The sequence below is a fragment of the Zingiber officinale genome, chromosome 5A (assembly GCF_018446385.1).
Source record: "Zingiber officinale cultivar Zhangliang chromosome 5A, Zo_v1.1, whole genome shotgun sequence".
Classification (NCBI taxonomy): Eukaryota; Viridiplantae; Streptophyta; class Magnoliopsida; order Zingiberales; family Zingiberaceae; genus Zingiber; species Zingiber officinale.
Window position 1 is genome coordinate 39563810 of NC_055994.1, and position 24260 is coordinate 39588069.

The window sequence follows — 24260 nt, forward strand, 5'->3', positions numbered from 1 at the left end:
TTGCAACTTTTGTTTTGGCAAGAAATTTTTCTTTCGTCATGTTTAAAGTGTTCTTTAAAACTCCTCCGCTCGGCTCCATACTCTAACATGAGCTCAAGCCGATTGTCTTCGAAAAACGTCTTTCGCCATGCGACTGCATAGCAGCTCGGCGAGCGAACGTCATTCGTTCACGTACTCACATCTTTAATTCTTATTAACTATCTTTTGCTTTACACCTTACCTCAAAGGGATTTTCCCCATATTTTTGCTAAGCGAGCCGCTCGGCCGTATGCTGGCCTTAAAGAACAGGCTCTGTCGTCGGTCGTCTCTTACCGCCGGAATGTATCACGTGGATGGCTATCCGCTCGGAGGGTTTATAGACGTCGGCTCGTCTCTCGATTTTTAACGATGGAGCTCGACGGTCTTCCACTCGGAGGGTTTATAGACGCCGGCTCGTCTCTCGATATTTAACGTCGGAGCTCGACGATCTTCCGCTCAGAGCGTTTATAGACGCCGGCTCGTCTCTCGATTTTTAACGTCGGAGCTCGACGGTCTTCCGCTCGGACGTTTATAGACGCCGGCTCGTCTCTCGATATTTAACGTCGGAGCTCGACGGTCTTCCGCTCGGACGTTTATAGACGCCGGCTCGTCTCTCGATATTTAACATCGGAGCTCGACGGTCTTCCGCTCGGACGTTTATAGATGCCGGCTCGTCTCTCGATATTTAACGTCGGAGCTCGACGGTCTTAAGCTTGGGGGTTTATAGAAGCCGGCTCGTCTCTCGATATTTAACGTCAGAGCTCGACGGTCTTCCGCTCGGAACGTTTATAGACGCCGGCTCGTCTCTCGATTTTTAACGTCGGAGCTCGACGGTCTTCCGCTCGGAGCGTTTATAGACGTCGGCTCGTCTCTCGATTTTTAACGTCGGAGCTCGACGGCCTTTAAGGCTACTTTTAACACAGCCGGTCGGCGAAGATATTTGCCATCTTTATAATTTTGCTTCCTGCATTACAAAGACATAGGCGACCGAAATGTATATAAATTTACATTTAGCGCACCTTTCCCCCAGCTCGGATAACGTACTCCCGGCAGAACGGCTCGGGGTCTTCTTCGTCGAGCGCTTGGTTCGGATAACATACTCCCAGCCGAACGGCTCGGGGTCTTCTTTGTCGAGCGCAGGGCTCAGATACTGTACTCCTTTCCGAACGGTGCGGGGTCTTCCTCGTCAAGCGTTTGGCTTGAATATTATACCTCCGGCCGAACGGCTCGGGGCCTTCATTGTCGAGCCTTTGGCTCGGATACTATACCTCCGGCCGAACGGCTCGGGGCCTTCATTATCGAGCGCTTGGCTCGGATATTATACCTCCGGCCGAATGGCTCGGGGCCTTCGTTGTCGAGCCTTTGGCTCGGATACTATGCCTCCGGCCGAACGGCTCGGGGCCTTCATTATCGAGCGCTTGGTTCGGATATTATACCTCCGACCGAATGGCTCGGGGCCTTCGTTGTCGAGCGCTTGGCTCGGATATTATACCTCCGGCCGAATGGCTCGGGGCCTTCGTTATCGAGCGCTTGGCTCGGATATTATACCTCCGACCGAATGGCTCGGGGCCTTCGTTGTCGAGCCTTTGGCTCGGATACTATACCTCCGGCCGAACGGCTCGGGGCCTTCATTATCGAGCACTTGGCTCGAATATTATACCTCCAGCCGAATGGCTCGGGGCCTTCGTTGTCGAGCGCTTGGCTCAAATATTATACCTCCGGCCGAATCGCTCGGGGCCTTCGTTGTCGAGCCTTTGGCTCGGATACTATACCTCCGGCCGAATGGCTCGGGGCCTTCGTTGTCAAGCCTTTGGCTCCGATGATATACGCCCGGCCGAACGACACGGGCCTTCTTTCGGAAAATTACGATGAATTCTATGCCCGAAAGAAACTATATCTGAAAAACTAACCTGCCGATCAGCATAAGATCTGACTCAATTTCTCAACTCCCGAATACCCGTGGAGTGAGGTGGATACAATGTACTTGTTGAAATTTATCAAGGCCAGGAGGATGGCGAAACTTCCCGGTCGGTCCTCCATGGCCGCTCGGCCCCCCCAAAGGTAGAGGCAGCCTGCTGCGTTATCCTTCTACTTGAGCCTTCTGCTCCTGTTGCTCCACGAGCCTAGCTACTCTTGCCTCTGTCAGAGCGTCGAGTTTCTCCACGGAGAGCATCACCATGTGTGGTCGTCCAGCTTCGTCCATTGCTTCCGTTCGGATGCAGGAGCGTTCCCACAGACGGCGCCAATTTGATCCTGTCCGAATGCTGAATCAATGGACGCTGGGCACGTGGCGCTCCCCAACTGCTGACGTGGATCTTCGACTGGTTGCACGACCCTCCGGCGAACCTGCACAGAAGTCGGGTCGGGAAGGGGTTCCCGGCGGCGACCCTCCGACGCTCAAGTCAGGCAAGCAAGTAGTGAAAAAAGTGGCTCCAAAGGTCTCCAACGCGTACCTCCGGCGAAGTATAAGACTCTTTATATAGAGCGGTGAAAGAGCTCCTGCACGTCCACCGAGGCGCATACGTGTCCGCAGCCCATACCTCGGTATGTGTCTGTTAGAAAGCTTACCTGACACCATACTGCTACAGTCCAAGTACGTCTTCGATGGGACAACAGAACACCTCGTTGTCAGACTTGGAGTATGGCCTAGCCATAGGACTTGACAGCTGTCATAAGATGTTCTTGTCCTTCTTTACCGACCACAGGCCGGGGCGTCCGTCCGGTCGGCGGGACGAGGCGTCCGGCCGGCCAGCATTCCTCTTACGCCTGGCCGGACGACCCTTACATCACGTCCGGCCTTCCCTCTTCATCGGCATGCTGGGGAGATCTTCGATAAGATGTTATATAGGGACTACTAGCAGTATGTTACATTGTCTTCGGACGATCATGACGTCCGATCGGCCCTTCGTTACTGTTCAATCGAGCGTCGGAACCCCGATTCCTGTCAGGGTGCCTTTTTATTATCGGATGTTCATCGGTCGGCCGGTCGGGAGGCCGACTCATCCTTCTCCCGGTCGACCGGTCGGTCTGCCCTTTTCTCATGAGTCCGGTCGACTCACCCTTCTCCGATGGACCACCTGGCCCTTTGACTTCCACGTGGCGTTGACCCCTCACTATGGGGTCCCGTGTTCTAACCGCCGGATCAATAGGAAAACTAATAATCTAATATTTGGAACATGGAACATAGGAACTCTCACTGGTAAATCAATGGAGGTAGTAGATATGATGATTAGGAGAAAATTTAATATTTTATGTGTACAAGAGACAAAATGGACAGGTGAGAAGGCAAAGATGATAGAAAACTCGGGTTTTGAGTTATGGTACACGGGAAAGAGTAAAACAAAAAATGGAGTGAGTATTATTGTAGATAGTTTGTTAAAGGATGAAGTTGTAGGAGTAGTTAGAAAAGGGGATAGAATTATAACCCTTAAGATAATAGTGGCGAAAGAAACTATGAACATAATTAGCGTATATACACCACAAATAGAATTAGATGAAGCTACCAAATTAAGATTTTGGGAGGACTTAGATGAAATATTACAAAATATTTCACCAAATGAAAGGATTTTAATAGGAGGTGATCTAAATGGACATGTCGGAGTAAAAAATGAGAAATATGAGAGAGTACATGCGAGTTATGGGTTTGGAACGAGGAATGAGAAAGGGAAAACTATATTAGATTTTGCGATAGCATATGACCTTATATTAGCTAATACGTTTTTTAAAAAAAGAGAATAACACTTAGTCACATTCAAAAGCGGGAATAATAGATCGCAAATTGACTTTCTTATGGTTAGGAAGAAAGATAGAAAGATTTGTAAAGATTGCAAAGTCATCTCTGGAGAAAGCTTAACTACCCAACATAGGGTAGTAGTGTTGGATATACGCCTCAAACATAGTATCAATAGAAATAAAATATATACAATTCCTAGAATTAAGTGGTGGAAGTTAAAGGATGGGAAACAACATATATTTAAAGAGAAGGTAGAAGTACAAGCATTAGGTGAAATATACAATGACTCTAATACAACATGGGATAAGATGGTATCAAAGTTGAAAATAGTAGCTAAGAGTGTCCTTGGTGAGTCAAAGGGGCATGCACCGCTAAGTAAAGAATCTTGGTGGTGGAATGAGAAAGTACAAGAGAAAGTGAAGGAAAAACGAATAGCTTATAAGGAATTATATATTTATAAGAACGAAGAAAATTTAAAAAAATATACAATAGCTAAGAAAGAAGCTAAGAAAGTAGTGAGTGAAGCAAAAAATGAAACTTTTGAACGGTTATATCAAAAATTGGATACAAAAGAAGGGGAAAAAGACATCTATAGAATAGCTAAAGTGAGAGAAAGAAAAACAAGAGATCTTAGCCAAATAAAATGTATTAAAGATGAATGTAATAGGGTATTAGTAAGCGATGGAGAAATAAAAGAGCGGTGGAAGAGGTATTTTCATCAACTTTTTAATGAAGGTTTAGGAGACCAACTTAACTTAGGTAATTTAATTAGGTCAAATGAGCATCGAAATTTTAATTTTTATCGTAGAATTCAAACTTCAGAAGTAAAACAAACTTTAAATGAGATGCACAATGGAAAAGCCGTTGGACCAGATGATATTCCGATAGAGGTATGGAAGTGCTTAGGGAAACAAGGTATTGAATGGCTTACAAAATTATTTAACATGATATTGAAAATGAAAAAAATACCTGATCAATGGAGGATAAGCACTCTAGTTCCCTTATATAAGAATAAGGAAGACGTACAAAATTGTGCAAACTATAGGGGTATTAAACTAATGAGTCATACTATGAAACTTTGGGGAAAAGTAATAGAAAAAAGATTAAGGAAGGAGACCATAGTGACAGAAAATCAATTTGGGTTCATGCCTGGAAGGTCGACAATAGAAGCTATACATCTTCTTAGACAATTAATTGAAAAATATCGGGAGCAAAAACAAGATCTACACATGGTATTCATTGACTTAGAAAAGACATATGATAGAGTCCCAAAAGAAATTATATAGAGAATTTTAGAAAAGAGAGGTGTTAGCATAACATATATTGAACTAATTAAGGATATGTATGAGGATGTAACGACCAAAGTAAAGACTTCAGGTGGAGTAACTGAAGCATTTCCAATAAAGATAGGGTTACATCAAGGATCAGCTCTAAGTCTCTATCTTTTTACACTAATTATGGATGAACTCACTGCGCGCATTCAAGACACAGTACCGTGGTGCATGTTGTTTGCAGATGATATTATTTTGGTAGATGAAACACGTGAAGGAATAAATGCTAAACTAAAATATTGGAGGGAAACACTAGAAAGGAAAGATTTTAAGCTTAGTAGATTAAAGACAGAATATATGGAATTTAAGTTTAGCAATATTAGAAGTAATGAAATAATTGTTAAGATAGGAGATGACGAATTGCCCGGAACCGAGAGATTTAAATATTTAGGATCATTTTTGCAAAACAATGGAGGGATTGAGAGAGATGTCTTACATAAAATACAAGTAGGATGGGTGAAATGGATGGGAGCGTCGAGTGTTTTATATGATCGTAAAGTATCTCTTAAACTTAAAGGTAAGTTTTATAAAATCCCAGTTAGGTCTGCTATGTTATATGGAGTTGAATGTTAGTCGAGCACATGAGCAGAAGATGAGAGTTGCAGAGATGAGGATGTTAAGGTGGATGTGTGGAGATACGAGGATGGACAAAATAAAAAATGAGAGCATTAGAGAGAAAGTAGGAGTTGCATCTATTGAAGAAAAACTCAGAGAGACACGTTTAAGATGGTATGGACATGTACTTAAACGACCAATAAATGCTCTAGTTAGGCGATGTGAAACTATGATAAACATGCATATAAAACGAGGAAGAGGAAGACCAAAAAAGACTTGATTAGCAACAATAAAACAAGATAAAATTTATTTAAATATAGATGATGATATAATAGGAGATAGAGCTCAATGACGTAAAAGAATTCATACAGCCGACCCCACCTAGTGGGAAAAGGCTTGGTTATTATTGTTATCGTCGTCTTTATTTATTTATTATTCCACTGTATGTTGTAATATGATAGAACGAACATGACAAACAAAAAAGGACCATCGATATTCACTCCCACCCCACCATCCTAATATAGAAACACGGTAGTATTTGTTGTTTTTTTTTTAATGATTTAGTGAAATATTTAGTTCCTTCGTTTCAAAGAAAAAGAATAAAAAACGTCATTGCTTTTCTTTGTTTATTGCAATCCAAAGGTGATCAAATTGTACCAATCAAAAAGTTCCTAAACAAACACTCAATTAAATCGAATAACAAAACGTAGAATACAATGATTACCTGAGTCAGTGAACTGAAATATAAATCACACAACATAAGCTTTAAAGAAGGATATAAGATTCGCTGACAGTGTCACCAGAGCAAGCTTAATTTCAGATGACGCAAACCATTTCACCAACACAGCCAAAAAACCGGATTTCCAGTTTTAACTTTCTTCATCCACTAAGATTGTTGTTTCTTTGCTTACTCCAACATCCCCAAGCGGGATCATATCATCATCTAGCAATGAAGGCAGTGGCGCCTCCTGTTACAAAGCAAGGTTTTAGAAGGAAAAGAGTTGACCTCATTTATTGGACTGATCTGAGACAACTAGCCAAAATTTATATTTAAATGAATAACAAAAAAAACATGAGATTAATCATTCTTATTTCCATATATCAGCCGATAACAAATATTTGACAATGCACTTTGAGCATTATCAAACTAAACTGTTTACTATCTCATTGTGCCGTAAGGTGAACTGAATGGAATGAAAATGATTCATTCTTTATGATTTCATTTCAATAACTAGATGGATAATTAATTGGAGATGAAATCGCTGACCTATTCTATCATGTACTTTACATATTCTATCTCGAGGCTTCAAGTTTAACAAATCAATAATGTACTTTAGGAATTCATAATAAATCCATCACAGTGTTAAAATGCTACCAAACCTTTGTTAAGCGCCAATGTGTCAACATGCTTAGTCATCAGATTATACACCGCATGTGACACATCACACTCCAATCAAACTAATTAATTATATAGGAAAAAAAATACTTATAAACCTTAATTGTTTAAACCTGTGTTAAAACAGGTAAAATGCATCATAGTTTTAGCAATTTACCAAACATAATATTACTTATCAAGTAATTATTTCACATTTAGAATGGACAAATAAAATGAGTGAACTGATTTGATCAATCGACAACATGATTGGGCAAACCAAATTGACCAGATAGGTCAACTGGCCAGTCGGATTCACCAAACTGAGCATATTGGGTGTCAAATGAGACATGTTGGACAACCAGGGCAGGTCGGTGGCACCATAACTGACCAAACAGAGACGAACCAAGAAAAGTCAGGTTGACTAGAAGAATTAGCAGAATGGGGCAAATATATAATGAATTATTCCACTTATAGTATGATTCCAAAACCATTACCAAACCAAAGAATGAAAAGGTCATTCTCCTTTTCCTTCCATGTAATTTCAATTTTTATTCCCATTCTATTCCACCATTCCAACATAACCTTTCTATATTATCTATCTCAGATTTGGCTGTGCTTTTAAATGACTGACTGACAACTCTAACATATGAACAAGCAAGCCTTACCAGGGATTTACGGATTTATACTCTAATCAGGACCCTTAAAACATTGTCCATGTGCAGAAAAATGCGATGCAATTGGCATGATGAATGCAAAAATCATTAACAATTGACTGGTTGGTGGTTAATGTAGCTAAAACTAAAATAATCACTCAAATAAATACCTGCTCCTGAATAAACAATTTCAACCTGATGCCCTTTAATTTGAAGAAACTTTCACAAAGAGCCTTAAGCTTGCCAACCTGCAGGTATAGAAGTGAAATTGATTCCAAAAATCATAGACTAGTTTGATAGACATCCAAAAAGTGGAGAAGGCAATTGCTTTGGTTTTTAATGCAACATACTATGAATCATACTTTATCTGTTTCTTTATGCCAGTCCATCCATCAAGGAAAGTTCATAAGTCATATAATGAGGATTTTTTTTTTTTTTATTATCAATTCATAACCTCAGCACTAAAACAAATATTAACGGGAGAACAGACATATAAATCCAAAGCCAAGACAATTGAAAATATTGGGCTTTGTGATAATTTCAATTATTCCTCTATCTGTAACTTTTAAATTTCAAAACTATCATTTCACTTATATAACATGTCCAAGATGTAAGTCAAAATCTAAATCATGCACATCTCGTCTACCACAACCTGTTTATTCTTCTCCCTTATGACAGCTCTGACAGAATATCTGATGTCGAGCAGGATAGTAATTATCGGGCTGATGAGAAGGCGAAATTGAGAAGGCAAGAGAAATCACCAAGAACAAAGAGAAAATCGAAAAAGGAAATTTTATTATCAATAGAGGATGATTCATCAAACATCTAAATGGGTGTTTATATAGACTCTAGACCCTAAGACTCAAAAAAGGAAATAACTCCTAATATACAAATCTCGATTCCTATCTTGTAAGGAGAGAAAAGAAACCTTACCAAAAAAGGAAAAATTCATAATAGAAAGAAATTATCAAAACAAGACACTAACATAGTCAACCCATGACTCATAAATACCAAAAATACCCTAAATACCATAAAAATGAAAATTATTAAAAATAGTAAAAAGATCTTTGGATCCTCCAAAAAGAGCCTAAACGGTTGATTTTGGACCCGAAATTTAGCGGTTATGGCTTCCCTGGTAACAAACGTAGGTCTTCAAATGATACACGCATGAGCGCTGACAAAACCTGATTCTGAGTTTTAAGTCAAAAGTTATGCCCTCCGGAAAATTGGGTCCCCTATGTTGGTCTGCATCAATCACATTAGGTTGAAAAGAACTCGTCCTTAAGTTCGTAGAGTCAAGTACTTCACATTGAAGACATCAAAAGTCTTCAAATGACTAGGAAAGCGCAAATTATAGGCATTATCGTTGATCTTCTGCAATATCTCACACGATCCAATCTGGATCTTTCAATCCTTCAGCTTATTGTACTCGCTAATAGGGAAATGAAATGATCACGAGTTAATACAGCCTAAACAAAATCTCCGACCTTAAAAAGTACCTAATGACGATGACTATCAACCCAAGTCTTGTACTTGGTATTGCTATCAAGAATTGCTAGTTTCAATTGCTTATGAATGCTCCAAAGATGCTTTGCAATCTCATCGGCTTTAGGATTAAATAGTCCTATACGTGGAACATAGGCTAAGTCCAAAACCCAGATGGGTTCCGCCCATAGACAATCTCAAAAGGACCCAATCCTGTGGTCCTATTTCTCAATCTGTTGTAGTCAAACTCTCTTTGAGGTAACGCCAAGTCCTATTGTTTTGCCTTAGTTCCTGTGAGACATCTCAGAAGGTTGCCCAGACTCTAATTCACCATCTCGATCAATCCATGCGTCTGAGGGTGGTAAGCACTGCCAAAGTTCAACTACATGCCCAATTTTTCCCATAAGCTGGTATCTCGATCTGAAGTCAAAAAATATCATGTAAACACATAATCTCCCTGTAGTAAAGATGGTCAATCTGGGTAGCAACCATAGTCTTCCTGCAAGCTACAAAGTGTGTCATTTTTGAAAATCTATCAACCACAACTAGAACCGAATCTAAGATTCATTGGGTGTGGGGCAATCTCAATACAAAATCCATACCGACATTAATCCAAGGAGCTTCAGGGGCAATCTCAATACAAAATCCATACTAACATTAATCCAAGGAGCTTCAGGAACAGGCAAGGGAATGTACAAGCCTGCATTAGTGAGAACCTCCTTAGACTGCTGGCATATAAAACATCAGTCTACAAAGTAAGCCATATCGATGGTTAACTTAGGCCAACAAAAATCAGTAAAGATGAGGGTCAACGTCTTATCACGTCCGAAGTGTCCCTTATTATGAAGCTCACGCATGATCTCTGCCTCAAAGCACTCTGGAACGCATAACTGCAACCCACGAAACAAATAGCCATTATGCAAAATAAAATCATGTTGGCGACCATCATGTAGAATATCCTTCCAAATGAAGGTTCAATTGTCTATATATCTGCAAAGATCTCAAAGCCTGCAACTTTGGTACTTATGGAAGTAAGTAATGAAGAGTGACGACCCAGAGCATCTACGACACGGTTCAAACTCCCAGATTGGTGTCTTAAAAGTGAACTCTTATAAGTAAGTCACTCACTTAGCATGTCGCCTACTCAGCTTATGTTGACCACTAATGTACTTCAAGGCCTCGTGATCTATAAGCAGGATGAATTCCTTTTGTACTAGGTAATGATGCCAATGCTTCAAGAACTGAACAATGACATAGAACTCCAAATCGTAAGTAGAATAATTCTTCTTAGATTTGGACAACTTCTCACTAAAGCAACTAGATGCCCAAACTGACTCAGACCACCTCCTATACTGATGTCGAATGCATCATAGTTGATCTCGAACACTTGGTCAAAATTGGTGCCCCGGTCATCTTCTGCTTGAACAGTTGAAAACTAGTCTCTGCTTCTTCAAACCACTTGAAATCTCGTCCCTTGAGACACTCAATGATGGAAGCAATCAGAGTGCTGAAATTTCTGATGAATTGACGGTAAAAAGAGAAATCAAGAAGAGAAGGCAAGAAGAGAAATCACTAACTGACGACGGACAGGATAACGATTATCCAGCGGGTTGATGAGAAAGCGGAATTGAGGAGAATAGAAGAAGAGAAATCACCAAGAATAAAGAAAAATCTGAAAAATAAACTTTATTATCAATAAAGGATGATTCCTCAAACATCTAAACAAGTGTTTATATAAACTCTAGACCTAAGACTCAAAAAAGGAATAAGTCCTAATATACAGATCTCGGTTCCTATCTTGTAAAGAAAGAAAAGAAACTTTACTAGAAAAGGAAAAATTCATAACAGAAGGAAATTATTAGAACAGGACACTAACATAGACAACTCATGACCTATAAATACCAAAAATACCCTAAATATTATAAAAATAAAAATTACTAAAAATAGTAATAAAGATCTTTAGACCTCCGAAAAGGGCCTAAACGGTTGATTTTGGGCCCAAAACTTGGGTGTTATAGGTTCCCAGTAGCAAACGTAGGTATTGAAATTCTACACGTGTGAGTGCTGACAGAACCTGATTTCGAAATTCGAGTCAAAAGTTATGCCCTCCGGAAGATTAGGTCCTCCTATACTGGTCTTGCATCAATATCCCCATGGGGATACCTGCTACCATCACAGTGTGCCATGAGCACGACCACCAATCACAGTAATGTCTTATGGAGCTACTATACTAAAATTAATCGGGGTTGATGACACACATGTTAATGATGGATCTCGTCTATCCATAAAATACAATTGAATAACTTTATTTACATTTTTACTTAATTTATTACTCTGTCCAATAATTGGGGAAAATTGAAGAATGAGCACGTAAGATGAACTTCATTGGAAATCAGAAGTGGCAAAATTAAAAATTTATCCAGAGCAGCAAATAAATATAACAAAAACTTCTCAACACAATATATAGCTCATCAACATGGTATATATAGCTCAAAAATTGAGGCAATCAAAATTGGTTACAAATACCTAATTTAAAATTTATTATACAAAATTGGTTACAGATACTTAACTAAGGTTAGTAACGACACTAAAGCTTATATATACAAATAACTAATTTAGAATTTAATACAAATTTGGTTACAAATAAATTAAGGTTAGTAATAGCACTGGAGGTTATATATAGTATTTTTATTCTATTTTTTTATTTTAACAGTTAAACGAGCTGAATTAAACCAACTTGGTTCAACTTAATGGCTTTTGAGGATCTATTTGAGGTTTACTTAAGAGTTTGGTCGAGTCCATCAAGTGAGCCTTGCGTTTAGGGTCAAATGAATTCAAATCAAACTCGATTTGTACTTATTTTATTCAATTTAAGCCTATTCGGTTAAGTTGGTCAACCGTTTTACACATTCCATGTTCAATATTGATTGTATCTTGATATTTGCATGTTTTTCTATTGCTATAGCTTAGATCTTGAGCTCATCTATAATACTAATAATGACAGAGGTTGTAAAATTGTTGTGAATGTGAAAATATTAAAAGTGAATAAATGACTATTATAAATGACCAAATTAAAAATAAAAAATGAATAATCTAAGCCTAGTCATATAAAGGGCTACATGGGTGCATGTGTTGTATATGGTCAATCTTATGCATTACACTATATCAGTATTTATAACCGATGTGGCTATCGGCCCACATGTCAGCTAACATCATTCATACCCTATAGACTTGAGTTTAGTAATTCACTTCTTTTTATTTGCTTTAAAACAAATGTTCGAATGTGCTACTGTGAATATAAATGTGTTATTTGTATAATGACACAAAGATTGAAAGCTAATTACATTCTTTATTGAAAATCTAGTGCTAAAATGTGATTTACCACTTGTTGACCTATAAATTCTTAAATAAGATCATAATTAATGTACATTCTTCTGTGTACTTACTTTGCAATTTTGTGGTCATTCTATATTTTTTTCTAAGCCTCTAGTTTTGCAGTAGCAGAAGTATGTTAGGGTCCTAGTTGATTTTAGCTAGGGATAGACTTAGAGATACCCAAATGTCATGAAAACCCATTTTGTTAATTAATGATTCATCTGTTTTGCATTTCATTTTATTGGCACATAGTCTAATGTATTTTTCAAAATGATACTTTCCTTACAATATGCTTGCATTTACTTGAAAACTATTATATCTCTTTAACAAACGAATACAATGCATATTTGTTTTTTTCGCACTAAAGATGGTTTTAAAAGCATTAAAGAAAAGGACAACCTATTAAACTTTAGAGACTTAAAGCATAAAAGATGAGATATGTATTTTACAGAATTAATTTGGTATCATGTCAGGAGATCAAGCGTTAATTACTTAAATAAGACACTGCTTCCATGGGTAGTTGTTTCAATAGGTCTTGGGGTCAATTCCTAGCGGATACAAAATATCTTGTTGGGTGACTGACCTTTCGCATGCAAAGGGTCTGTGCTAGGGTAAAATGTCTCCCATGATTTACCTACCTGTATCTAACAGGGGAGCCGGCAATACTGGGCCATCTGAGATGAGCGTTATTACCTTTTGTTGCTCCAATTACTTAAATAAGACACTAAGGAATATAGAGAAATGATTTATACATAAGTTTTATTTACTTTCACAAAGCTTATTATAGGATCCTAATGTTTTTAAAAAATAGATGAGTGACATTGATGTGATAAAAGTAATGTCAAATAATATAATTACGAATTTTAGAGCTAATGGAAGTGTGTCAAAAGTTTCCATTGGTAGATTTACATGATAGATCAACTCTATATCCCCTATATTAATGGATGAATTAACCAATAATTCTCCTTGATATATGCTATTTTCAAATAAAATCATGTTAATAGACAAGAGTACTAATGTAACAAGAAGAGAGCTTGATTGTTTAAAGGTATGTGGAGTAGGAATCTAAAATGTAGTGCTAAAGAAGTGTAGAAAGGTGGTAGAAACTTAGGCATAACACCTAAGAAATAGTACGCATCACGTCATCAGACAATTTCTTAAAGACTCATTTTTCTATTTTATATTTCAATAGTAACGCAAACATGCATATTTACACTGATAGATGCACTCTTCAAATATAGAAAACATAGAAGTCTCATAAATATACTTTTCGCTAAACTCTTGACTAGATTAAAAGCATTATTACTAAATTAAAGACTCTTTTAATTGAACTTTCAATTTCCCAAACTTTCCTGTCAAATATTGGAACTATTGGACTTTATACTCTTCGACTTTCCAAAGTTTCTTTCAAATGTTGGACTTGTTGGACTTTACACTATTTTTTAAATAAGTACATCATTTTCCAAATTATATCAAATAAAAGTTGGACTTTGGCACTTACAGACTTTTAGAGGAGCATGTCACTTATCTTCATCAAGTACAAATAAATTAAATTCAAAGCTTGAATGGTGGAGAAAAACAAAGTGTGTCAAAAGACTACATTATAGATCAACTCCCTATTTATTTATGGATAAATTCACAAATCATATTCAACATAAACTTAGTAAATGGTATTTGCAAATGAAATTATGCTAATAGATAAGAATGTAAATCAACCGAAGCTTCAAATATGTTGAAAATATTTTATAAACTAAAGCATTCAAGTTAAATAGAACTAGAACTAGCCATATGAAATACAAATTTCAATAACCAAAAAAAATTAAGAGAATAGCTGGACAAATGAACATTAAATTCTTCTGAGAATTTCAGTGAGATATTAATGAAGTTAGTATTAAACGTGAATCTTGAAATGAAGAAGAGTTTTTGGAGTATCATGTGATTGATGTGTTCACTATGGCTTAAAATCTTTTACAAGACTATAGAATGGTCCTTAATACCTAATGGATTATATTGAACTATTTTAACAAGTTAAATAGTTAATAAAGTACAGATGAGAATATTAAGATTGAAGTTCACGGATAAAATTAAAAAATAATAATAATAAAGAACCTTAATAGTTGAGACAAGTGAGTCTAGTTTGAATAGATGATAAACTGGAGCATATATTGAACTGACATCTTCAAAAGCAACCAATAAATTGGATTAGATCTAAATTGATTGAAGAAGTGGGAGATGAAGGGGCAAAAACTTCAATCAATGTGATAAAAAATTAATTGATTTAAATATTGCAAATCATAGAGATATGCATTGAAACTGTTGGAGAAATAAGATTGTCCCTACATAGTCAGAAAACATGGCATGATGATGATGATACATCATGTGTATATGCAATTTAAATTTTAAAAAGAGATAAATGCACAACTTCCTTAATTTCCAAGAATAGATAATTTCCATTAGTAAATGGAATGGACCATTAGAACAAATAGGCTTTTACCGATATTTCTTAAAATATTTCTTCAAGATCTCATGATCATATGAACTAATTTATAAAATTAGCAAGTTTTTATGGTCACCCTAACACAAATCATGGATTCCTAAAAATTGAATCTAAGGTTTTCAGTCTCTAACCGAAATGACACGGTTTCTATCAATATAGTTTTGGTATTTTTCTTAAATATGTGTATCTTAATAAAAAATAATTAATATTTGATTGTTATAAATGCTCAGTTGAGATTATATTTCAGTTGTTGACTATTGAGTTCATTGTTTTGGTATTTCCATGTGAGGTTTTGTGCTTATTGAATTTTTAACAATAGCTATCAGTAACATAAAAATTCAAAATTTATATTTTTATTAATATTGCACACAATGATATAATCTTAATTACTTAAAGTTTTATTGTTGAGACTTCATGTCTAAGAACTTATAATGGTCATGAAGCTTGACCTTCAGTTTCAACATCTTCACATTGGTTATGTTACATTTATTTGGATGTTTTAATTTCAAAGGATTCATGTAATTTTTATATTTTCAGAATATATAAAAGAGTCGCCTAAATTTAGTTTAACAATGTAGATAAAATTAGATTTTCTATAGTATAGTGAAAGGATGAGGAGATGATAACACAATAATTCTTGGCTCAAAAAGTGTTTTTATATTTTACATTTTAATTTTTAAAACCAATTTTTCATTATAGTAATTTTTATATTGGTTTTATATAACAACCTAAATTGTTAGATAAAGGAAAACAAATATATTTTTTTCTTGAAAAAATTGATATAATACTTAAATTAAAATTTATATAAATAATTAGGATAGATTTCATGTCACCTTACTAATATCAAAAGAAGTGTAATATATTTTAAATGATATTCTTATAAATTTAAAATATAAAATAAATTATTTTTAACTTAATTTTAAAAATATATATTTAAATAAATCATCATATAGAATCCTAGTTATTCCTTGGCATTCGAACAAAAACTAAAAGAACACAAATGAAATGCTTGACACAATTTCGTGGAACTCTAATTTTCCCATCATATGCTAATGCTAAACTGTCTCACCCAATGTCACAAAAATTAGAACCCAAAAAACTTCACCAGTGCTATATATGGAATCTTATCCTATTTTTAAAAAATTACATTTTAATTTATTTTCAAAAATATTTAGATAACTAATTAAGCTAAATTAAACTAATATTTTTAAAACTAAAGTTGAATGGCAATCAATTTAAGGTTTGGTGGAATCGATCAAGTAGACATGGTGATTAACATAAAGTGAATTCACATATAATTCAATTTGAATTTATTTTAATAAGTTTACAATTAAAGAAATTATATATATAAGATAATTTGATTATGAATTATATTTTTTTTTTTGTCACAACTCACGTCTCTCCCCTCTCCTGCAATCCCTCTCTTGATCCCGATCGTTGCTTGATACCACACTCACTACCATAGTTCAAAATTTCATTTCGTGCCGGGCGGAACGGGCGAAACTTACCGTTCCGCCCGCGCACGGAAACCGGTACCGGACGAGCGACAATTTAGTCGCGTCGTGCGTCACGCGCCAAGAGGAGTCGTGCGCGCACCAAAAATCGTCGCACCATGAGGAACAGCGTCGCTAGAAGCTTCCGGTGTCGCCGGAAGCTTCGCAGCGCCTGAAGCGCGTCGCGAGCGTCGAAGGAGTCGCAATGCGACGTTTCTAGCGACGCCGAAAATGTCACGGACACTTCTGGCGCTGCCGGAAGCGTTGTCGGACTCCTCCGGTGCCGCCGGAGGTGTCGCCGGAGCCTCCGGCGCCGTCGGAGGCATCCACGGGGCGTCAATGGCGTCGCGGGCGAGGCGCGGGCGCAGGCGCTGGGTCACGGGGCAGGGAATCACTGTGCAAAATTACAATTTAAATAAATTAAACAATTCTCATTTAATTGTGATATTTTAAAGGGGTTTTTTTAAACCCTAATTAAATTATCCCAATAAAATATAAAAAATATATTTAAAATTTTTAAAAAATAATCAATTTTATTAAATAATATTCTGAAATTGTTATTACTATTTTAAAATTTTAAAAAATTCTTTAAAATTCTAAAAAAAATAAAATTTTTTATAAAAATTCTATTAAATCATATTTATATTCTTATATATATTTTTTAATTATTTTATATTTTTTACTGATTTAATGTTTAAATAAAATTACCGAAACCGTATCAGCACGGCACGATACGATACTAAAACCGTATCGTTCCGGTCTCGGACCAAAATCTCGGCACAGGTCGAAATTTTAAACCTTGCTCACTACCACTACAGCGCCTGTTGTCCATCTCTCTCCTTTCTAGTAGTTCCCCTCTCTTTGATCTATCTCAACTTGATACATCAATCTATCTCAACTCGATACATCAACCCCCCACCCCACCACACAAACATCTATTGTATCTGTTATCACTGCTCTGATGATGGTTTCTCTTCATTAATCTCTCTTCTCTCTATCTATTTCTGATGCAATCTGCTATCCCGTTGTTAGTGTCGGTCAGCAGGCAGAATAGGGTTACCTACTCCTAATGGTCAATGCGAGCTCTTAGAATATTGTTACAAGTAGATTCATTGGATTGGTATAGCTTGACACCTTAATCCTTGGTTAAGTCAAATTGGATTGGTAGAAACTTCCTAAGACAAAATGGATTTACACTAAATCAAATGGCATACAGTAACAGTAGATGGCAGCTTCTTGGTCAAGGGTTGTTTTTCTCCCATGGAAGCTCCTACACACTTCAACGTAACACCTGCACAACCAAGAGAAATTATTTCCATATATTATTGGCTACTGATTGTTTTCAAATCACATTTAAAACCATACAGATAAGTCCAGAAGACATTTTCTGTGGTCCAGAAATTCCAGAGGATGGTGTCTCATCAGCAATACCATGCAGTGCCTTAAGCTCCACAAATCTGCATTCGTGAGGAGCTAAATCATAATATCTAGACAATTTAATTAAGCCTTCGGGCTTTTCTAATTGACTGGTAAATAAAAAATTTACTCTATAATGGCATGGAGTCAAAAGGGACAAATATAAAACCTTAATGGAATGAAACAAATAAATGATGGCGTCACACTGTCCTACACACAGCCAATTTGTTGCATTGACAAAAATAAAGAAAAAAGCAGTGGATTACCTAGGATGAAAGCGTTGAATTTCCTCCAGATCATCTGACTGCATCTTTGACATAACAAGACGGACATATCTGCATTATTCACTAGTATAAGCATCCAGATATAAAAGGTACCAATCTAGACAAACTTTCTATTCAAACTTGATCCCTAAATATCTATCCAAATTATGGGCATAGATGTGATTCAGATTTATTTACTAGAATCAAGGAAGTTGTGAGAGCAGACATGGAGAAAACTGTCTCACCCGCATCATGCAACACCCCAAATTTGTACTTGCAACATTTGTCTGTAATTCTAGTTCAATCCGAATAATTTAAGATATTGTAGTATTCACACTGCAAACTAGGCGATAATATGAAGGGATCAGGATCACTTCTACTGAATTACTAGTTACAAATTTCATTTCTTGTCTACTGAATTACTAGTTACAAATTTCATTTCTTGTCTACTGAATTACTAGTTACAAATTTCATTTCTTGTTTTGACTGAAATTGCTCCCCTTGTATCATTGGATTTTCCATTATATGCAGGAACCAATCAAAATTGTAAGAATCATATATACACAAACATCATTCAAATAAGACTTTTCTCATTTTCTTTTTGCAAATGGTGTTTTTGCACAATCACCGTTCAGTAAGCAGATATCATCCCTTGTTGACTGTCATTGTAATTACTTGACAAGTAATCTCAAACTACACCGCTCATCACTGACTCCCTGTGGTAATATATTGGGTTAATTAAAATATCTTGAATTATGACCTACTTCATACATTTTATCTTCTCATTTCCCAATCTTATGCATAAACTTAGAAATTTGTAACAATTTTATTCAGCATTTCCCAATCTTCTTGTGAGGTGGCAGCCTCACAAGAAAGCATGCAATCATGTGTCGTCTATTCACTAAAAAGGCCAATTCACATAAAATATCACTGAATATTTATATAGTCATAAGAATGTGAGCATGTGTTTCTTAGGTTTCCCTTACATGATTTGGCCTTCTGGGTTGACAAGCATGTAAAATAATAGAATAGGTTGCCACATCACCAATTTACTAATACTAACAGTACGATAAAATATGCATTTCTAAATTTTTGCATACTACAATAAAAAATGTGATATCTGTTAGTTCAGTATAAAACTACAACAAACAATATAGTTGAGAACATAGGCTCATTAACTTATATCATTGCATTTTGAGTTGTTTATATGCTTGCCCATTAGAATCAGAGGAATCCATTATTAATGTGTCAGTAACAGTCAATCACAGGTAAAGGCTTTTCTTTTCCTTCTACCAGTACTATGCTTTACAATACTTTCACCATGTGATTGGCGGTCACATGCTTAATTATGCAATAGAACCGCAATATCTCTTTTCTTGTTGAATTCCATGGCAACTACTTGCCATGCAAAAACAAAATTCCTGATGATATAATCAGGTCAAGGAGGATACAATGTTACTATACTAGCATATATATACTGCATGGATGTTCAGATTATATTCAATCTAGCATATTATGAAATTTAGCTGCACATTTTCTTTCAGCAGAGCATCATAGGTAAACCATCTAACCATAATACCAGTAAAGATAAAATGTCTAACCATTATTCAATTGATAAATCAACTCACCGAATTTCTGATTCTTTCCGCTCACGTTGACTTACCTATTAAACAAAGTATATAAATTTATTCTAAAAACCGCAAAATAGATAGGCAAATTGATTAATAGAGAAGATTAATACCTCACTCCCATTGAGGAACTTAACTTTTGCAAGTCGTGCAACCAACACAAATCTCGAGACACCTCCTTTGGAAGGATCAACAATAGGATTGTCTGAAAGCCTTATGTCCTTCAATTAATGCCAAAACATAAAGTTACGAAAGAATATGCAGATGGCGATCCCAAATACAAATTTCTCTAAAATGCAAGTCAACTCAGATTCAGCTGATGCATGTGTGAAAGAATAATGAATGGCACATGCTGTGGTCCTTGCAAATAATATAGCAATATCAAGCATTTGACGTGAGCTATTGTTAGTTAGGCAATGGATGAGTGGAGGAGAGAAATTATTAAAGAGAATTATCAGAGAATGGTGTGCATGCACAATTATCCAAGATAAATGAGCTCACCATCAATCTAGGGAACAGGTTCAAGGAATCGATTGATGCCGCGTTATCAATCTCGTTGGATCCTAAACATCTTTTTAGTTGTCAGTCACATTAGAGAAAACCAACTAATGTAACAAAGAATGTATCAATCTCTAATAATTATGTTCAACGTCCAAAAGGATATTACAAAAAAGTTAAAACCAGAGTCTACCAATGAAATCAAAGAGGCATCGCAAGTTACCTAGAAGTAGGCACTGCAGACATTCAAATGGTCTAATATTTGTAGCCTTTGTAGAAAAATCACTTCCTGTCATTCGTTGATCAAGAGGGTAGTATATTTGCCTCAGTTTATTCCTGTTCAAATGCAGCTGTTCCAAACTGCAACCATAACTTAAATATCTTGGACTAGGAATATGAGTGCTAGAGAAAAATACAAGCTTACGTTCTCAAACTTCTTGAAATAGCAATAATTGACATGTTAGATGGCAGCATGCATTCTTACCTTCTTAAATAAGAAAGCTTCAATATTTCATCCCATGATTCAATATGATTCTCTTCCAAATTTAAAACTCTCAACGAATCAAATCCTTGACCACGAGCATTGGAAGCACACTGTTTGATGAAATAACATAGCATCATATTTCTTTGTTCTTAGGTTTTTTTCGTTTTGTTTTGTTTTTCAAATCACTTATAGAAGTTACAGAATTCGGCATTGAGAGCAAAAAAGGAACTAATCATTGGCCATGCTAAATATTGAAAAACCACTCCCTAAATGTTCATTTAGGTCCATAACTAAATACTGATGGAAATAAATTTATTGTTACCAAAATGTAATAAATAAATGAATCACCAAGAGTGACTACATTATATGGGATAAGCACCACTTACACCAGTGAAGAAAAGGTACCATCGATAGCCAACAGAGAAGCCCTTTCAACATGCTCCTTACAAGTAGCATAAATGGCAAATCAAGATAAAAATAATCATATAAGGCCAGTTCTTTTCATTCATTAATCATAGTTTAAAATCTCGTGTCGTACCAGGCGGCAAAGGTGGAATTTATTGTTCCATTTGCTGACCAGCATGGCACCAAAACCGGCACGCCCCCTCGAGACCCCGTGCAAGGCTACGCAGTCATGCCGAGGCCCCACGTGAGGCCCCGCGGTTACATGACGAGACCACAGTTATTTTTTAAAAATTTTATTTTGTTAACTATTATTTTTTTATTTTGTTAATAGTTATTTTTTCCTTCTTAATTAATTTTTCTTGTGACCGTAAAGTACCTCTTAAACTTAAACGTAAGTTCTATAAAACCGCAGTTAGACCTGCTATGTATATGGAGCTGAATGTTGGGCTATGACTCGAGCACATGAACAGAAGATGAGAGTTGCAGAGATGAGGATGTTAAGGTGGATGTGTGGACATACGAGGATGGACAAAATAAGAAATGAGAGCATTAGAGAGAAAGTAGGAGTTGCATCTATTGAGGAAAAACTCAGAGAGACACGTTTAAGATGGTATGGACATGTACTTAGACGACCAATAAATGCTCCAGTTAGGCGATGTGAAACTATGATAAACATGCATATAAAACGAGGAAGAGGAAGACCAAAAAAGACTTGGTTAGCAATAATAAAACAAGATAAAATTTATTTAAATATAAATGATGATATAATAGGAGATAGAGCTCAATGGCGTAAAAGGATTCATACAGCCGACCCCACCTAGTGGGAAAAGGCTTGGTTGTTGTTGTTGTTGTTGTTGTTAATTAATTTTTCTTCCTCCCCATATTTTTATTTTTTTATTTTTTATCCTTAAACACATGGAAAAATTTTCTTTTTAATTTTTTTTATTCCTTTCCTCCTTAAATACATTAAATACATGGGGGGAAAATTTATTTTTAATCTGATTAAAATAAATTAATCCAATATTATGTTTAGACTTTAATTAATTCTAAATTGATTTTTAGTCAATGCTAATTTTTAAAATATTAGTATAATAAAAAAAAAAGGGCAACCCGGTGCACGAAGCTCCCGCCATGCGGGGTCCCGAGGAAGTATCCATTGTACACAGCCTTACCATACATTTTGCAAGAGGTTGTTTCCATGATTTGAATTTGTGACCTTTTGACCACAAAGCAATAACTTTACCGTTGCGTTAAGGTTCCTCTTCAAATATTAGTATAACCAAATAGTAAATATTTATTGTAATCAAATACTATAATAATATTTTTTAATTAATATATTTTATATTTAAAAAATACCGAAACCGTATCGGCACAATACAATATTAAACCATATCATTTCAATCGTAAACCAAAACTCCGATACGGCTCAAAATTTTAAACCATGTTCCTAATGTAAGTTCAAGATTATAGATTTGAAGAAATCAGAATGTAACTCTTACCACTATTATCTGTATATTATTTTTCATCAAATGTAATTCTTGGATAGCAGAAAGTGATTCTTTGAGTTCTTCAACCTGATTGCAGTAAACTAATAGTCAGCTGTTTTGATAGAAAAAAAAAATTACATCTACATCTTTAAGTGTCACCTGATTCCATGTGATGCCACAATTACTAAGAACCAGTACACGGATGCCCCCAAGAGAAGGAATATAAGGAATTTTACAATCCATGAGATTGTTTGTTAAGTTGAGAATTTCAAGAGCTGGTAGTGCTTTGCAGAGGGTATCAATATCCTACGACAACAAAAGACGGAATTAAATTAAATGAAATGATAGTTATCGACAAGAAGCCAACAGCCAAAAGATTAATATATAAAAAAAATTTCATGTACCAAAGAGAGAAATATACTCCAAACAAAAAATCAGAAAATTTAATTGATTCAAGTACTCAACTCATATTAACCCACATTGCTTGTTTTACATTTATTATACTAACTGGGACAGAAATGTGTTGCATGAAATTTGGCTAAGAAGATCTTAGCCACAGGGTGTCTCTAGCTTTCCTCCATGTTATTTGCGATAAAAAGAATTAATTATCTTTATTGAAGAGTGAGACATATTTATATACAAACTAGGAATCTATTTTAGAAAATTATAATTAGGTTAATTGATGATTAGTTAATTGACATATATATTAATTAATATATATAGATAATATAGTAACTAATATATATAGATAATACTCCAAAAATACTGAAATGCAAAATCCAACATCACAGAACAAGAAAGGATCCTGGATATAGCAGAGGTAGGCAACACTCTCTCACACCTTGCCTTCATATGGCCAATACATCAGAGTCGTGCTGGATGAATTCTGTGTCCTTTCAGTATACATGGTATCGACGAGACACAAGTTCTCAGCCAACACGCACTGCACCAGAAGGAATAGATTTGATTCCTTCTATGGAGAAGAACAAAAGGATTAGAGCTATGAATTAGGGTTCATGGAGTACCAATTACAGTCAATGGTGATTAGCGACACCATGGATGCATCATGCATCAAAAGAAACTGTGAATCAAGTGGTATGCAAACACTTATTTCAGGTTATTCACCCTCCTCTAGTTAGCCGCACCAGGACCAACCGTATATGTTATACTTACGTCAAGTATATGTTATATTTACAACAGGGTATATGTTGTATTTACAACAATTCTAGACTATATTTACAATAGTACTTATATGTTATAGTTATAACAGTTATACGTAACATTTATAATATATATCATATCAGTATTTATATCTGTTACATTAACAGTATATTATTTATAATGTATATCATATCAGGATTTACATCTGTTATATTAACAGTATTAAATGACATCATGCATTATAAAACAATGTTATTCAATATTTACATTTCATATTATATAAATTGTTATATAATTAATAATGTGTAACAGATATAAATTATCAATTATAACAGTTAGTTATATAACATTAATAATAATAATTGCTATTAATAGATATAACAAAAAAATCTATAATAATTTA

General features: G+C 35.8%; 1 protein-coding gene across 2 annotated transcripts in view; it reads right to left on the minus strand.

Annotated features, from left to right (window-relative positions):
- Positions 1 to 6305: 6305 nt before the first annotated feature.
- LOC121980447 (tubulin-folding cofactor E-like) overlaps positions 6306 to 24260 on the minus strand; it is a 49309-nt gene continuing 31354 nt past the window's right edge. For both annotated transcript variants that reach the window (XM_042532481.1, XM_042532480.1), the window contains 12 exons: positions 22856 to 23002; positions 22709 to 22783; positions 20805 to 20914; positions 20544 to 20680; positions 20324 to 20385; positions 19936 to 20043; positions 19823 to 19857; positions 18198 to 18266; positions 17881 to 17972; positions 17730 to 17806; positions 7836 to 7913; positions 6306 to 6605 (listed from right to left, as the gene is read on the minus strand). In XM_042532481.1, coding sequence (XP_042388415.1) covers positions 6507 to 6605; positions 7836 to 7913; positions 17730 to 17806; positions 17881 to 17972; positions 18198 to 18266; positions 19823 to 19857; positions 19936 to 20043; positions 20324 to 20385; positions 20544 to 20680; positions 20805 to 20914; positions 22709 to 22783; positions 22856 to 23002 — 1089 coding nt within the window. In that variant the 3' untranslated portion in view covers positions 6306 to 6506. The remainder of the gene's footprint in view (positions 6606 to 7835; positions 7914 to 17729; positions 17807 to 17880; positions 17973 to 18197; positions 18267 to 19822; positions 19858 to 19935; positions 20044 to 20323; positions 20386 to 20543; positions 20681 to 20804; positions 20915 to 22708; positions 22784 to 22855; positions 23003 to 24260) is intronic.